Source organism: Trichinella spiralis (genome assembly GCF_000181795.1).
Source record: "Trichinella spiralis strain ISS 195 chromosome Unknown Scfld9, whole genome shotgun sequence".
NCBI classification, from domain to species: Eukaryota; Metazoa; Nematoda; class Enoplea; order Trichinellida; family Trichinellidae; genus Trichinella; species Trichinella spiralis.
The window spans coordinates 6,553,494-6,570,703 of NW_003526948.1; the positions used below are offsets into that span (position 1 = coordinate 6,553,494).

At 32.0% G+C, this 17,210-nt stretch overlaps 5 protein-coding genes across 5 annotated transcripts; 2 read left to right on the forward strand and 3 right to left on the reverse strand.

Annotated features, from left to right (window-relative positions):
* Nucleotides 1-1,143: 1,143 nt before the first annotated feature.
* On the reverse strand, nt 1,144-1,801 carry Tsp_10204 (putative CUB domain protein). Its single transcript, XM_003372396.1, has 4 exons — nt 1,773-1,801; nt 1,547-1,696; nt 1,250-1,455; nt 1,144-1,163 (listed from the first exon to the last, which is right to left on the reverse strand). The coding sequence occupies exons 1-4, from the start codon at nt 1,799-1,801 to the stop codon at nt 1,144-1,146; spliced, it is 405 nt and encodes a 134-aa protein (XP_003372444.1).
* Nucleotides 1,802-3,083: 1,282 nt separating this feature from the next.
* On the reverse strand, nt 3,084-4,385 carry Tsp_10205 (putative CUB domain protein). The gene is given in 5 exon segments (XM_003372397.1): nt 3,084-3,197; nt 3,705-3,754; nt 3,774-3,949; nt 4,023-4,212; nt 4,292-4,385. 5 exon segments carry the CDS (start codon nt 4,383-4,385, stop codon nt 3,084-3,086), a joined length of 624 nt encoding a protein of 207 aa, XP_003372445.1.
* A 7,954-nt stretch (nt 4,386-12,339) lies between these two features.
* Nucleotides 12,340-12,689, reverse strand: Tsp_10206 (hypothetical protein). Its single transcript, XM_003372398.1, has 2 exons — nt 12,625-12,689; nt 12,340-12,580 (listed from the first exon to the last, which is right to left on the reverse strand). The coding sequence occupies exons 1-2, from the start codon at nt 12,687-12,689 to the stop codon at nt 12,340-12,342; spliced, it is 306 nt and encodes a 101-aa protein (XP_003372446.1).
* A 1,639-nt stretch (nt 12,690-14,328) lies between these two features.
* On the forward strand, nt 14,329-14,824 carry Tsp_10207 (conserved hypothetical protein). The gene is made up of 2 exons (XM_003372399.1): nt 14,329-14,437; nt 14,736-14,824. Exons 1-2 carry the CDS (start codon nt 14,329-14,331, stop codon nt 14,822-14,824), a joined length of 198 nt encoding a protein of 65 aa, XP_003372447.1.
* A 122-nt stretch (nt 14,825-14,946) lies between these two features.
* On the forward strand, nt 14,947-15,695 carry Tsp_10208 (hypothetical protein). Its single transcript, XM_003372400.1, has 3 exons — nt 14,947-15,052; nt 15,193-15,312; nt 15,505-15,695. The coding sequence occupies exons 1-3, from the start codon at nt 14,947-14,949 to the stop codon at nt 15,693-15,695; spliced, it is 417 nt and encodes a 138-aa protein (XP_003372448.1).
* The last annotated feature ends 1,515 nt before the right edge of the window (nt 15,696-17,210 follow it).

A 17,210-nucleotide genomic window follows, 5' to 3' on the forward strand; every position in this document is an offset into this window, starting at 1 on the left:
TTTCAAAAAGTTTCTGCATAGCATTTTTGTATAGTTTACTATTTAAAAAAATTTTTTTTCAAATATACGTGTTAATTATTCTTTTTATCTTTTTATTGATCATCATCACTAGCAGTGGGGTTTGTTTTTTGGCAGTTTCTGCAGTTTGTTGCTTTTTAGGCGAAATGTAGGATCGTTTGCATGATTTTCTCAATGAAAATTGAAAAAAAAAATTTTTTTTCTATTTTCCACTCATATATTTGATTTGATGTTGTTGTTCCTTTATGTGAAAATGAAAATTTAATGATGACGATCAAAACAGTGGCAAGCAAGAGATTGTGCACAAGGCGACGACGATGACAGCATTTGACCAGCCATGCATCTTCCAAGCTGCACTTTTTACCCGGCGAAGTGGATGCTTTCCTTAAAAATTCAATCACATTGCATTACCAGTTGTAAGTTGATTTTTTTTATTATTTTTTTGTTAAATGTTCTTGTAAAATAGGTAAAATTCAATCCATATATATATGTATATATATAATAGAGTTTGCACAGATTGCATTCAAACCAATTTTGAATAATTAATGTCAGGGGAAGAAATTTCTATAGCTTAGTTGTGAGTTTAATTTGTTTCATCTGAATTGAATAGGTACAATCCGTTCTGACAATGGGACTAAATTGCGTCGTGGCAAAAAGTTTTCATCATTTTTTACTTTTCTTGTGAATTTTTTGTATTCCACACGCGACAACATGCGGCGCGCATGCGTATTTTATATCGAATATTGTTTTATTGCATAAATTTTGAAAGTAACGATCGATTATGATTATTATTATTGTTGTTATCGATTTGAAAATCGAAATATGAAAAAGGGAAATATTTTTGAACATATATGTCAAGAGAACAATTTATATATATTTTTTTTCTTTAAAGCTTTTAGGTAAATATGAACAGTATAAATTGCATGCAGAATTAAAAACAATAATCAATACAATCATCCCCTCAGGTGGACGCGCAAACAAACGCGTGTGCGTATTTATCTGTCTAGATGTGGAGATTATCTTTCGTGAAATGATCTGAAATGAACAAGAAAGCTCTTCAATGTACTACTGTAAAGTGATCTTTTTATCAATATATATATATATATATATATATATATATGTGGTTTAAACTCTTGTGCTTTTCTCTTAAATATCTTATGTATGTGCAATATGTAGTATTTTGTTATTAATGTTTTCAGTTGTTTGAAAAGAAAAGAAATAAATTGATTACCTTCTTTGCTTGTAAATTGATAAAAGCCAAAAAAGCCAGTGGCGTCGAAAATAGAATTACTAGAAAAAATGACATGGTAAAAGTCGTTCTCCGATTCGACACCTTTTTCCGGAGGTTTTCTGTTACCGCAGTAGCGGGGCAGCTTGCGATCCATCGTTCGATAATTGCTGAATTCTATAAAATCGCTCTGCGACTCGTTGTCACACCTGAAATATATTTATTATTGTTGTTGTGATTGAAATTGAAAGATTGTTTTTGTAAAATTTGAGAATAATAATTATAATTATATATAATTACTGGCCGAATCCTTCGACGTCGAAATAGGTAAAGGTTAGGCGAACTTTTTGATTCGGAGCACCGTCGAAAGTGTAATGGCATTCGGTTTTTCTTGGATAATAGCCAGGATAATTTGGCGAATAGAACGTACCGTTTGTTGACTCAGCACTGCTGTAATAAAATGAACAAGCTAAAAGCAAAACGGAAAAATAACAATCAGTGATCGAATGAAATGTTGGAAATTAACATTTCAGAGATTCCATTTTTTTGGTTCATTTTATTAATATTTATCCTTCTCTTTTCTCTGTATATATATATATATAAATGGTAGGTGAAAGATTTGGAAATTTCATGTATGACTTGTTGCATGATAGGCATGCAAATGCTCTATCACTTTGGCATGCATTGAGGAAACTTTTCACGTATAATTCTATTACATAGTACTTGAAAATAACTCAATAAAGTTATATTCATCATGCATGTAACAAAACTCTCTGAGAAGTGATATTTTCCATTCATCAGTGTGGCACTTTTTAACAGTGGAATAAAAATCGAATTTATTTGTCAAAGAAATTACATTACTCTTGTTATCAACATTTAATCAGAATATATTTTTGAAAATGAAAAATGGAAAATTACCACCATTGAAATGCAGCCATCTTTTCAATCGGATCGGTCATAATTAATCAAATTATACTTTGAAAAATGAAATGTTCAAATAAAATCGCGGGTTCATTTTCATGAATTTCACACTGTTCTTCATTGGGTGGAATTTTTTGCAATATATATATATATATTTTATAAATTTATTCTTTTTATTTTCTTTGACAGAAAATTTGAAAATAATTCAAAATTAGAAAAATAGATTCGGTTAATTTTCATCGTCTGGTATTGGTTTCAGTTTGCAGCACAGCGTGCTATCTCTCAACTGAGAATGCAATTATATGTGAATCCTGTGAGCGAGTGAAATTACGCTGGGACGTTGGCTACGCTTGAACGACATCTATCTATTAAGGTGGAACGAAACCAACAAATGGCCGTTCGACATCATTCGATCAGCTATAGTTGAAATTAGCGAAAATGGTTTTCGTTCGCCTTCAAATTCAAAACGTAATATCTCCGCTTCGTAGTGTGCTGTAAGCTAATTTAGCGGTTTTCATAATGCATCCCGTTTGAGCGAAATGCGCAACGAGGTGCTGATTAATGGACAGCAGTCCATTTTGCGCCGCTGTCAGCAAGGCTAATAAAATATTAGCTTCGACATACCAATTTTCACATTTCATCTGATTTACTCTAAAGACGTCATGCTCAACAGACAGATGAACTCTTTTGCTTGTTCAAATTTCAATCTGTTTAGCCAAGCAGAAAGCCAAATATAGTAACATATTTCGAAACATTTCATTATATCCAAACAGCTATATGAACAAGCCCGTAAAAGCGCCTTTTCACTTACGAAGTGTAAAAAAAGTTTTTAATTAATTTTTCTAATTTTCATAATCATTTATGTTCAGCTTTCATTGAAAGATTGCATTTTTATTAAAGAAAGCATACTGTTTCTTTAATTCATATTCTGCTTTTTTCTGTCATTGTGAACATCTCGCTTATACGACCAACGAAAGTACTTGATTTGAACTTTAAAGTCCATTTTAAGAAGGCGCTTTTTTTTCCTATCCTTAAATTTCTCGCGCAATTTCCACTTTCAAAACTCATTCCACTAGCAACTAATTGACTACCTGAAGTAAACAGTAAAAAATTATTTATTATGAAGTGTAAGTTTTTTTAACAAAAATAAGCATTTAAACAAACCTATTTTATTATTATTGTTATTATTATTATTATTACAACTAAAAATAAATAGATCACTTTTAATAAAGATAAGTTCTTTGTGCTTACATTGCTTGCATTCACAAATGGCAAGTGGGTTCATTATTTAAGGAAAGTTTGTAGAAATATTATTGTTGGGTAATTTTCATTTTGCTCAGGATGTTGTTTGAAGATGTTGCCAACTGAAGACAGTTTCTAGGTTTTTTCTGTATTGTAAGTGACTGAAAATCTTTAGATCAGAAGGAAAAATTGAAAATTAATGATTAATTTGTTTTTAAAATCTACATATTTGTTACTTATTAAACTCCTTTTATTATTATTAAAAATTAATGTTTATAATCAAAAAAAAACTTACAATGACTGGAATCACTGCGACCAGATTTGATTCCAAAATCTGTGACAAATCTGTAAATCATACGGAAACCTCGGTATGGTCGTTTAGGCTGCACAATATATTGATGCGTAACAAATTCTGCAGCAATTAGATTTTGACTTGACATTAGCTGAGGTGGCATCTCCACTCCACAGAATGTATCAACTTCAGACATGCGTCCGTCAAGATCAACATAGGCACTGAAATGGTCGAACTCACCGCGGCATCTAAAATTGTTTCCTCGCATATGTTTTGTGAATAATTTCCGATCTGTTTAGAATATTTCAGACAAATGCTTACAGTGAATTTTCATGATCTGGTGGCTGATAGAGATCGAAATCTGTGAACACCAGTTGCACCCTTTCGGCATTTTGACTGCGAAAGCGGTATGAACAGCGCAAATTTGCTGGATACTGATTTGGATAATTCGGACTTGTAATAGTTCCAGATTTATCCATTTTAGATGTAATTTCCAGATCGCAAGAGTCTGCTGAAACAAATTTTATTTAAATTCAAAAAAAATATCTATGTATCATGAAAAGAAGCAACAAAACGGTAAAGTTTCATACTTGACTGTTGTTGTTGTTGTTGCTCATGAAGTGCATTGCCAATTTGACTGACAGTGATGATCAAAAGCACTGTTTGAATTATTGGAAGAGGCATTATTGGTTTCATAGTGTCTACTTGTGTTAGTGGATCACTATCTCTACTCGACTGGCGACTCGATGGCTACTTGTGAATGGAATTTTGATTAGCCGATGGACTTGAGGCAGAATAAAGGCTCATTGGCGGACCGCTTGCGGCCAACACGATCAATAATATAATGCACACTACACACACACTCAACTGCATCGCATGTTCTCGTCTTGTTTTCTTCTCTCACTTACTTTTGTTACCAAGAGTTTCAATCAAATGAACTTTAAAATTCCGCATAAATCAATTTTTGCACCATATTTTTGCTTTTTCTTCTCCTTTTCTGCTTTTTACTGAGCTGTGAACAGTACTTTTTTTTTCACTTACTCTACAATGCTGCAAATTAATTTTACAAATCTTATCTCAGCCTCTGCTTTTTTTTCTATTATTATTTGATGTAGCATTTTTCTCATAAGCTTGTCTAAATAATGTCTATTCTGTTCATTTGAACTTTGATGCAAATTTATTTTAATGCTTTGACATATAAAAATAACTTACTATTGTTCTTTTAATTATTTTAGTACAACATTTTTTTACAATTATTAAAAGCTTATTTAAATTTCGACGCAGTTCTTTGTTTATAGCCGATTGTTGAACTGTATGTTCCACTGATAAATTTTGCCTTTTTCATTATGGCAATTTAATTATATGAAAAAATTATTTTAATTCAATTACTGTTTCATTTTATGCTAATATGGCAATAGAAAACTGGCGAGAGCACTAGAAAAAGATGCTTTCGATTTGTTTTAATTTGTTTGTCACGCTAATATATGTTTTATTTATAGTTACTGTTTAGTATATTTGAAGCATTCATTTGAGGAATAGTTTGCAGTTGCACTTTGAAAGAAGTTAGTTGCGTTTTGTTTTAAAATTAATCGTTTGTCGCTTGCCGTTAATGATTAATCGTTTGCCATTTTTGAAACAGTGATACACTACTAATAATTATGATAATATCTAATCTGTGGTTTTGGCAATTTAATCTCTTGCACATGCTAACTGTTTTAATAATTGAAGAAGCTGTTTAACAAGTAACCGCTTTGTTGACTTTACACTTTCATGCCACGAATTATTTGCATGCACATTCATGGTAATATAAATAAATATCTCTTTAGCAGAGCAAATTGAAGACATTTTTGTCCTAATGCTACAGGAAATGATTAATCATTGCTTTTCCTCTTACAGTTATTGGAGTGCTGATTAATTTCATCGCTGGTATATATATACTACACTACAAGTTATGCATAATGTGTTATGCAAAAACTGAACATAAATTTCAAGTTTTAAAACAATAAATGAATTTTCAAAAAATTGGCAAATTGTACAAATGATTATATTCCAAAGAGCAAGTATATAACACTTTCTTGAGCATGAACATGAAACGTTTGACTTGAAAATTGCGTTTCAGATTGCAGAAATTTTTGAACCGGATGGTTGCAGAAAGGAAGCAAATTAAATATATGCGATCATAAGGCAAGTATTTTATTTTAATGAACAGATGACCTTACACTGAATAAAATGATAAACCTTTTTTTTCTATGAAAATTATTCTGCTTGCACTAATTTTTTTCTGATTGACCATACAGAAATTTGGTTTCACTTTTGCGGGTATATTTTTTGCAACTGCGTGCTAAGGAACAATGCGGATACTTCCGGAACTGTCTTCTAATCGTCTCACATCGATTCAAATTATTTTTGAAAAAAAAGTGTTTGACAATTTCGAAATTTCATGGTCGTTAGCTTTGCTGTTTTTTTCAGGTTCATGTTTTAGGTTTTTCAGCTTGCTTTGTTTTTGTTAAAAAAATTTTTTTCTGAATTTTTACATTTTTCGACTGGTATACATCAAAGCGACAAATTACAGTATGATGCAAAATTAACCCATATTTTTTGAATAATTAGCATCTAAATGTAACACATTTTCTATGTCGGTGGACAGAAATGCAGGGATTTTGTTCTCATTTTGGCAGCAATATCTTGACGAGTGCGCTGTAGAAAACACTGCGGATATGCTTGTAGCTGCCTTCCAATTGTGTCTGAACGATTCGAGTTATTTTAGGAGAAAGAATTTTTTATCGAAAATTTAGCCTTTTCTATTTTTCGGGGTGAAAAATGTTTCTCAGACATTTTTGCATTTTTCGATATGTAATCATTTACATCGCTCAATTGCAGTATTGCACAGAGTTTCTTCGAAAACTGCCCAGTACTTGTGGATTAAATGGCCTCTAAAGTTGCCACATTGACTATCTTAATACATTGAAAAGTTGTTCATCTGTAACTCTCTTTAAATGGGACTATCATGCGTGATTTTCAATAATTGTGACATTTTTGACATTTGAGCAAAGCATTCATTCAAAATGAACAGTCTGTTACAATATTTTGCATGCTTGGGCAATCTAATTTCACTTCACTTTTTTTACATTCGAATAATTTCAAGAAAGTTGTCTCGAAACTGATTAAAAAGTGAATGAGACGATGACTTTATTGAGTTTGTATTAATTTCTTTTTTTATAATGAGCAATTATATCAAATTTCCCAAGTTATTGCCGGTAAATGCTCATTAGTACTTGCTTTTCAGAACGTGTGCATGCATGTCTTTGCTTTGATAAGAAAACGAGCCTTTCATGGAATGCCATGGCCATTTTCATCTTTATTATTTATTTTGCTTTTCATTGATACCAAATGTGTGGTTATTTGAATTTACTTTTGCTATGTGTAACAATGATTGATTACAGCTCTGCATAATGAGCATCAAATGTAATAGGTGGCGGTAAAAATTAAATAAAAATGCAATGAAAACAAATAAATTCACAATTCATGACGAATTAATGGGCTCCTGCATGGTATTTATTTGAATTGTTATAGGTTTCAACCAGTAAGTTCAGTGAAAACAATTCCATGGTTCTCGAAGAGCGCGACAAATTATAAAATGCTTTGTTGATAACTGCAAACATTATTGTGCCAATTAAAGGTGTGTAAATTTTCAATAACCTGCAATTGATGATTTTTTGAGAAATTTGATAAAATTGATGGTTTAGGAAATTGATATAGAAGAAAAGAAAAACTGTTCTATTGCATGGAAATTCCATCCTAATCTGATGATTTTGGATAATTCTTATCTCTGAAGGGTAATAGATCAAAACATTGCGCGGACAAAGATTTTAATTTTGAAAGATGCTGTAAAGCATAAACGAAAACCAGGAACAATTGTTATTAAAATAAATCCCTTTTTATGCAGAATGCATTGAACGTTCCTTTGTTAAACTAACTAACTGATTTTATATGCATATTTATTGAACGTATATGTTTTATTTCTTTTGATTTCATCACCATTAAAATCCCATTTTTGGTTTCACTTTTTGTGGAAAATGTCGAGAAATACGCAATTAGCAACGGTGCGGATAAGTTTGTAGCGGTTTTCTGATTATTCCTCATCGACTCAAATCAGTTCAATTTATTTTTGGAGAAAAAGGTTTTTCTCGAAAATTTTGAAATTTCATCGGCTGTAGACTTGCTTCTTTTGGGAAAAACAGAGAAAAACTTTTTTTTCGAAGTTCCACTTTTTCTGCTTGTTAAACATTCGCACTGATTAACGATAATGTTATGCATAGGTAGAGCAAAATCTGCCCAGTAGTTGTGGAACAATGGGCCTCTAAAGTTGGTTCATTGCTTATATAATTTAACAAATAGCCTGAACAGTTGTTTCTTGATTGTTTGAGAGAAGCTTCATGCAAATTTTCATTTGTTTGTTCTGCGTTCACTTATCTGTCATCAGTTGCAATGATAGGTGGTGCATGGTGTGGGGTGTGTTTGCAATGGTATTTTCTCGACCGTGGCTGATGAAGAATTGCATAACAATGGAATTTGGTGTTTGCCTACCATTCTATTTTTTAGTTAATTATTCTACATATGTAAAAAATTCGGGAAACACGATGGCCATTAACGATGAGAAGAGATGACTTGTTCAGTGAATATATTGTTTCTAGTTTGGTTTTACCCAAGCTCCTGTTGACAAGCCTTACTATGAAGGGTATGTTGCTTTCAATCGAATCGATTTTCTGACGACAAGACAGTGTAGATTGAACATGCGTAATGGACATGATGTGATTCTTCATATTAACTTCTAAAGGAATTCATATCGATCACGACATTCTGTTTGCTGATACAGATATGAGAATTCACTTTAATCTAATGATGCATAGATTGGTATAATCCAAGGACGAAGAGCGTTGTTTTCAAGTGAATAACGTATTCACTTGTTAATGTTATGTGTTAAAGACTGATAATGGAAACCAATTGCTGTGATCATGAAACTGGTTCATTTCTCATGGCGCCTTTCTACAGTTTAGGAATACTTATCCAAAAATAATAAACATTTATACTAAATAGCAAACATTTATAGTAAAAAATTTATTCTTATAAAAGCTTCATTTGCATTATTTCTGAAATAATAATTCCGTTTAGTTTATAAGCAGTTTTTGTATTTTGAAACAGTGCAATCAACAGTTATGATCTTTGTAATATACATAATGTAATGAATTCCCACTGAATCATGGGCAGACAGAGATAGGTATTTAGATTAACGAAAATCAAGAACTTTCTATTAAGCATTCATGACTGAAAAGGAAATTGTTCTACATTCTACCGCTATGCTATATTGAATTTTAATGAAATAGTAATAATTTTTAGCAGTAAGTTATGATTACCATACTGTTTCTATACCATTACGCTATATCTCAACAAAAATGAATTTACACCTCCAAAGTCAAAGTTATATTATTCTATTTCCTTGAACTTGACCTCCTTTTCAAAATGTCATCTCCTTGTTATTCATATTCTTCATAGTAATCTCTGTGGACATCGATCAAGAAGTGTGATAAAGTTTCTTCTTCAATATCATTGATACTTAAAAGGTAAGCCATTTGTACAATTGTACTAATGTTCTTTGCATGTATCGCTACAGACTATATGTTAGTTGCAAATTAATGGATTTCAGTTTTGCTGATCCACAGCTACCTACAGATCAGCTTCACTGCCTGCATACATAATCATTTTTATATAACCACCTATCCATACTGATGAACACTTCGTTGCGTTGCGTAGGAACTTAGTTGAAATCTCATTTTATAAAATGGTAGAAATATTATGTTGCAATAAATGTTGAATAAAAAAATCATAAATTTCATTGTACGCTAATTTTAAATCGTAGTTAATCTAATCGTAGTTTTAATTCGTAGTTAATCGTAATCTTTTACGTTTAAAATATTTTAAAGTTTAAAATACTGTAAGCGATAAAGAAAAGTCAGGAACAAATTTTATTTGAATAAGACGCTTTATTCGATCAATTCTTTTTCTTTTACGGATAAAACTTCACAAAACCGGTTTTCTTACATAATCATTTATTCCGTATATTTTATTTCTTTTTCTTTCATTCCCAGTAATCATTGAATGCAGTAGCTCAAATAAAGCATCTGAACTTCTTGCACATTGTATTATATAAATAGCAATCAATTACAAATTCCATGTTTTTCTTTTACAATTAAAGTTCAATTACAAATTCTCCATACATTGTTTACTACCAAGAGCATCCTTATTGTGGAAGCCATTGACGGCAATGAAGTAAATTTTAATCAAAGCCACTTCCATGCGTGACTGTCAAGCGCATACATTTTATTTTTTTGGTCATTACCATTAACATCGAAATTTGGTAGGTCATTTGCAGCAAAATCTCGAAAATTGTGCAACTAAGAATTGTGTGCAAAAGTAGTAATAAATTTCGCATTTTCTTTGATTCATCTATATCAGTTTGTTTGAAAGATTTTCGTATAGAAATCAGAATTTCATGGACTAAATAGGCTTTGCTGATTCGGGGGCTGAAAAACGTGTTTCGCAATATTTGAATTTTCCTTATAACATCGATACATATGGATAGATGAAATTGTTTTGCAAAGTTTCATGGAAAACAACCTCGACCGTGTGGAATAATTGGCTTCTAAAGTTGGCGCATTGCCTAAATTAATACACAGTGGAATTGTTAATCTGAAACTTTTTTTAAACGCAACCAGGATTAGTGATTTTCCCCAAATGGAGCAGCTTTGCTATTTTAGTAAAGGAATCATTCAAAATTTGATGCCTCGCACGACATTTTTTGCATTTCGGCGATTGAATTTTCCTTCATTTTAGGCCATTTCAATTACGTTGATGGAAGTTGCTTCACGTCCGCAGAAAATGGACATAGAACATCCGACATACCAACTTTATATCAATTTATCTCTTTGTAATGCACCATTGATATCAATTTCTAACGTTATTTCACTTTCACATTGATCAATACCTGATTGTCCTATTGTATGCTTTGCATATCTTTTATTTGTTAATAAACTGTCGCTTTATTTTCATTATTCAATTAGCTTTTCAATGATATTAAACTTATGGTTCTTTGAGTGTATTTTTGTTTTGCAACATTCTCTGATCTCCGTTTATGAAAATGAACTGCAAATGCAGCATTTTGCGCAAAATTTAACTGGAAATGCAAAACAAATAAATTAACAACAGGTCATAGTTGAATGTCTTCATGGATGACATTTCTTCCTATCTTTTCAGATATATACTAATAAGTTCAGAACACCTAATGGCATTTTCTCAGAAAACTTGAGCGAGTAATTAATTGCTTTTATGATAATAAGCAACGTTACGGCGCAGAATAAAGGTACACACATGTTCAATAATTTGCATTCGATGATTTTATAAGATATTTGATAAAATACAAATTGATTTGATAAAGTAAAAGGTTTACGGATACTGTAAGCGATAAAGAAAAGTCAGGAACAAATTTTATTTGGATATGATAATTTTCACTCTAACATTTAAGCGTTTTGTAACAAATATTCACAATACGGCTTTTTTAGCATATTTATTTATTCTGTATATTTTATTTCCCTTCTTTTCTTTCACAATAATATTCCATTACTAATATTTCATTACTTCGAACAATTTATTCCATTCCAATTTAAGGCAATATCTCGACGACTACGAAACAAGGAATAGTTAGACAAAGATCCTTGTTGTTTTATAATTTTCCCGATCATTTCATCTCATTTTGAAAGGAAATCGTTTTATTGACCTTTTCGTAAACGTCTTGGGCTATTACAGTCTTTGGTGTTTTTCGGCGAAAGGCCAATAACTTTCTTTCAGTTGTTCAGATGATGTTCACATTGATAAATGATGGTGTTATTTATTGTTTCTTCAGCAACTGCCCATTAGATTTGGAATAAATGGGCAGTAAATTTGGCGCCTTGTCTATCTTTATTCATAAGAAAGTTGCCCATCTGCAACTTTCTCGAAATGGAACCAGGATGCATGATTTTCAGTATACGTAACGTTTTTCACATTTGAGTAAAGTATCCATTCAAAATGCGTTGCGTGATACAATATTTTTTTTGTTTTAGTTATCTAATTTTCTTCCTTTTACGTTATGTCCTTTTTTTCATTTCATTTTATGAATAGCAACAAGTCTTCAAATCAACAGTCGAAAATATATTGATCTACATTGTATACTATTACATAAAGGTTGAATATAAATCTAATAACTTTTATAACTGGTAAACCTTTTGATTGTGATGATGTTATTCCGCTATTAATTCGAATTGCGCAGTGATTTCACGTACGACGATGTCATATTCAAATTTTTTCTACTTGACCCTGAACAAATTTGAAGAATGTAATCCTCATGATTATTTAGTTTTTCAGTGTGTAGAGCAGCAGTCAAGAAGCGCGGTCAGCTCTTCTCTTTAATACCATCTTCAATTTTAAATTAAGTGTTCTTTCATTCCATGGCTTCCGTTCTGTTCATATATGATTCACATCAAACAACCTGTTAATCACAAATGGAGTGTGAACGATATAGTTCAAGTTGAATGTACCATGGAATCTATGAGAAACTTTCTGAATAATTCCTGGCACTGCCCAATCTATAATCCAACATTTTGTCCAACATTTTATCCATATTACCGGTACCAATTTTTCTGTGCAGCCTCATTGAACTCCCCAGCTTAGCTTCTTTCCTAAGGTGAGTTACTGAGTCTTCATCACGGTTTTTGTAATGATTACGTAACTCGCGGAGTTCTTCCTCCGGTTTCAAACATAACTGATGCTTCTTCTGCATCGTCTCACTTCAAATTTTTCACTTCATTAAATTTATTTTATCTTAGCATACCGAACAACATTTAAGCAATGATTACCAAGCAGTTTCAGAATAAATGGCCTATAGCTTTGGCACATTTCTAGGTTTTGATATTTTTTGAATTTTAACTATGATGGGTGATGTTATGTAAGTTAAACATTTTCCACATTAAAACATGGTATTCTCTGAAAGTGGGCACTTTTGTGCAATATATTCTGTTTTTTGAAAATGCAGCCTTCCTTCCTTTCTATACAATTCCAACTGTTTTCCAACTTGTTGCTTCAGAATTGATCGCAGTGCTATTGAAATGGTAAATTCTTTCACTTTTAATTACAATATCATTTTATTTGCAATAATACAATGCATTTGTTAATAAATTCATGCCAGAATTGTTATTAATGTTCTTTAATACTTGAGTGTCTGAAAGGTATGCATTCTAAGTGTCTCCTGCGTTTGCTAAATAATCAGTTCGTGTCCTGGAATGCTCATTATCATCATTATTATTAAAATGTGCAAACATGAATGTAGATTTATTTTGTGGAATGCTTCAGTGCTCTTGCTGGAGACGGACTTTAATGCAACTGTTCCCGGGAGGAATAAATTCTAAATACACATGAAATTCATTGAATAAATGAATTGTCTGAAATTTATCGAATTAAATTATTACATTGAATTCATTTCAAACAATTTAGCAATGCCCTGAGAACAGCTTTACATTAAATGATAGGCATTTGAGAAACTGTCAAGAATAATTCAAATCTTTTTTGCCTCAGGTTTTGCATCACTATTAGGCCATTACGCTCTTACTATACCAGAGTCAGTGTGATATGCTATTTATATTGTACACTTACTTTTGTGCAACTCTTCAAAATGTGCCCTGTGTGGTCAGTATTCCATTATATTAGTGTGATATGGCTATCAGTCATGCAGCGTTTTCAAGTTTAATTGCTTAAATCATTTATGACTGAAAAATAAGTTATGTATTATATGTTATGTTTGTAGGACTTCAACAGTAGGTTAGCTGAAATCTACGAAATTTCTATTTTCTATTAATTGACATTCATTCATGCTTGGATGTCAGAGCGGAATTGATAATTTCCAGATGAATGAAAAATGGAATTCCTTTTAGAGATTCTTTAGAGAAATTATGTAATAAAATTGCATTGTCCATTATTTAGCTAGTTCTTTTTCTTTTTTTATAAAACTATTTCCCGCCTAAATATTTGATGCTAATGTAAAATATTTTGCATGGTGTGCAGTATCAAGAATGGCAATTTCAATTTTTTCACAATTAATTGAAGATACTAATATGCTATATGAACTTGAAATGAATTTACATACTATTTGCGTACTTCATCACTTTACATGCCTTTAAGCAAAAGAGCTCTCATTTTAGCAAACAAATTAATAAAAGAACATTTTTAATTTATGCTATTATGCTCTTACTCATCAAGAATTGTGTTGTTTTCCCAACCCTAAATTTACTTACCATCATACAATATTGCAGAATGTCGCTTTCGTGGTCAGTTAATTTGTTAGTAGCCATAAGAGGCGGTGCGCAAATATAATCGCACTTTTGCATATCGTCTATAATTAACAGGCAAATAATATCCGACAATGTGCAGATATTCTGTGCTTGATTTACCCAATATGACTAATAAATTTGGTATTTCCGTTAATATTTCTATCATTGAAATATTCCTATTCCTATTCCTATATTACTTTTCTTTCTTATAGATGCTTCAGACACATAAGTATCACATCAATATAACCATTATTGCAACCTGCATAAGACAGCCATTTACCATTTCGTACATGCTTAAATTTATTTACATGCTAAAGGCAAGTAAGTGATTCAATAATTATATGGTTATCTGTTATGCCATTTGCATGAATATAGTCACATAAACAAATGGGCAATAGCCATGTTATAGAAAGTAATTGAAGCCGAATAAAAGTACATGGTAATGATATTAAAATTCATACGGTTTGATTTAAAATTTTTAATTCCTAATTATTTTTCCAGAGAAGAAAGTGTTCGAAATGCATACATAGGTCTGACAGAGGAAGAAAGACAACATGTAAGTAGAAGACATTGTTTTACCTGTATTTCAATCATTTTGAAATTTAGAATTAATTTTCAGACTGTATTTTGAAACGTTTATGCAGCTCTCACTTATGCAAAAAGCCCTTTTCATTGACAGCGTGTGATAGAAATGCTAATCAAAAATAATAGATAATCTGTCGTTCATTAGCAGGCTAACAGTAGCGAGATATCTATGGTCGATGACAACACAAGATAGAGATGTTGTTCAAACGAAGCAGTCATATTCAGGTATTCATTCTCACAGAAAAATGCACCGGTTGCTGACAACGCTATCGTCAAATAATAATGCTGCAATGAATGCGCTGGGAATCATGCAGCGTTTGGTTGCCGGTTTCATTATGCTATTTGGCCTCAGTATTTGAAGATACAAAAAGGCGTGCCAAAAGTCACTGCTTGATTTTGACCAGTACTAAGTCTTCTGAAAATTAAGCCATTCTTAACTGCTTTGATGTGATTCCAGAGGTCGGTTTGTTTTTATTGTGGTCCTTCAAAAGATTTACTGCGCATAAAACTTTCATCGAGATGCCGATTGCGGAAAGTACGCTTTAGAATCAAAAAAACGGCCACCTTGACACGCTTCGTGAAACAAGATGGGCCATTAGTATCAGCCATAAGTAGATTCTTTGCAGCTTAGCGAGAAATGAGTGGAATGACAGCCGCGCTGCCTCGAAAGCAGAGCAGTTATGAGATGCAGTATGTCGAGGGGGTTTTGTCTTTCATTGGCAATTTTTCTGACTTTGCCGATTGCAAAAACTCCATGACTCTCGCCTTGATGTATTACAATGTTCAGACAAAGTGAATTCTAGAAGAATGGAGGACTAAACCACAGGAATGTTTCCGTGAGATTTGGGAAGCAGCTGAAAAGCTGTACGGTGATTTAATACCCCTGTCTCAAAATATATTCAGGCAGATAAAAACATCTAGCGTTCCAAAGGAATACATAGAAAATTACCTACAGACGGTGTGGAAAACCTTTTTGGAGAACGTGATTCAGTAGTTCTTCTACAAATTATTTCAACATCGCAATAATGCCATGCGATTAAGGGCCCTTATACTTCGATTTCGATCAGTATGATTTAAGCCCATTAGACAATTTGATAGTCACCTAGTAAGAATATATCGACGATTAAAGCGAGCTACTCAGGTGTAAAATTACACAATGAAAAAAGGGAAAACGTACATCTTTAGCATTATCCAGCTACTGCGCTTGATGCTCTTGCATTGCGCGCAAACGATTATTAACTGATCGTGTCTTTACTCCTACAGATTTTCACCACTCACCTAATCACCTCAGCTAGCGCAGACCAAAGTTTTACTTCAGGAAAATATGTAAAAAGCTATTTCTGGACTACTATGACAGTAGAACAATGTGCACATTCATTTTAACTTTTCTGTTCATGTCGACCTGTTAATAGTAAAATAGTGTCGTTCATTTCAAATACAATAAAAATTATTAATTTGATAGTCATTCTATCACGTGATTGAGATACCAATTTTGTTTAAATGAAAAAACGGAACTATTTTGTTCTTCACCAGACGTTGATGTATAATGAATAATACATGTACATGATAAATCTTTTATATACTACATCCGCCCCTCCTTTTAAAATAAATGCCTCTGCATATTTTTCATTAAATGATTAAATATAATTTCTTTTTACAAAAGTGTAAATATTCACTTTCAGTTTCACTTCCACTCTATCATTAATTTTCCACAGGTAAACGGTGGTTGGACTACACAAGATTCCACAAGACAAGGCATTCTCTCTTCCGGCAATCTCAACTTCAGTTAATACTACTGATTTTGCAATATCAAGCATTTCAATTTTTTGAAATTTGTTTATGACAAAATACACAGAGTTTTGGAGAAATAAGTGAAAAATAGGGATTTCGTGGAAAGGAAGTGCATTTGTGGAAGCTACTCAAAAATTGCATTTGTTACTCAGGTTGACCTTTTTGATGGGATGACGCGGGAATGTGAAGCTTGTCAGAAAATCTTCAGACATCTCATTGTGCATGAACATGCACAAAATTCAAAAATCATAAACGACAATAATATATACATGAAATTCAGGCATAAATCAGAATGCAGTAAATGAAAAGTATATGCGAATCTGCAGGTAATTAATAAAACTAATGATAGTCGGCTTGCCCGCATCGCAGCTTTGATGTTTTCAATGAAATAAATAGAATTCTCATCTCACATCAATGTCGAAATTCCAGCATACAGATTTACTCTACATGAGGACAGAATGCAAAGCATAAAAAGGAAATAAAGCAGATAAAATGAGGAAAAGTAAAAGCATCTTCTACTATGAAGTTAAACTATACTACCAAAATAAAATCACAGAAAGATAATAAATATTTGGAAATACAGTAATATACATTATTCAAATTGCCAAATTAAGGAAAAGTAGGTTACTAAGTAATACTGTTTTATTATTATTATTATTATTACTTTACGACAGTGATGTTCAGTGGCGATACGTAACCAGGGTACAAATGCGAGATG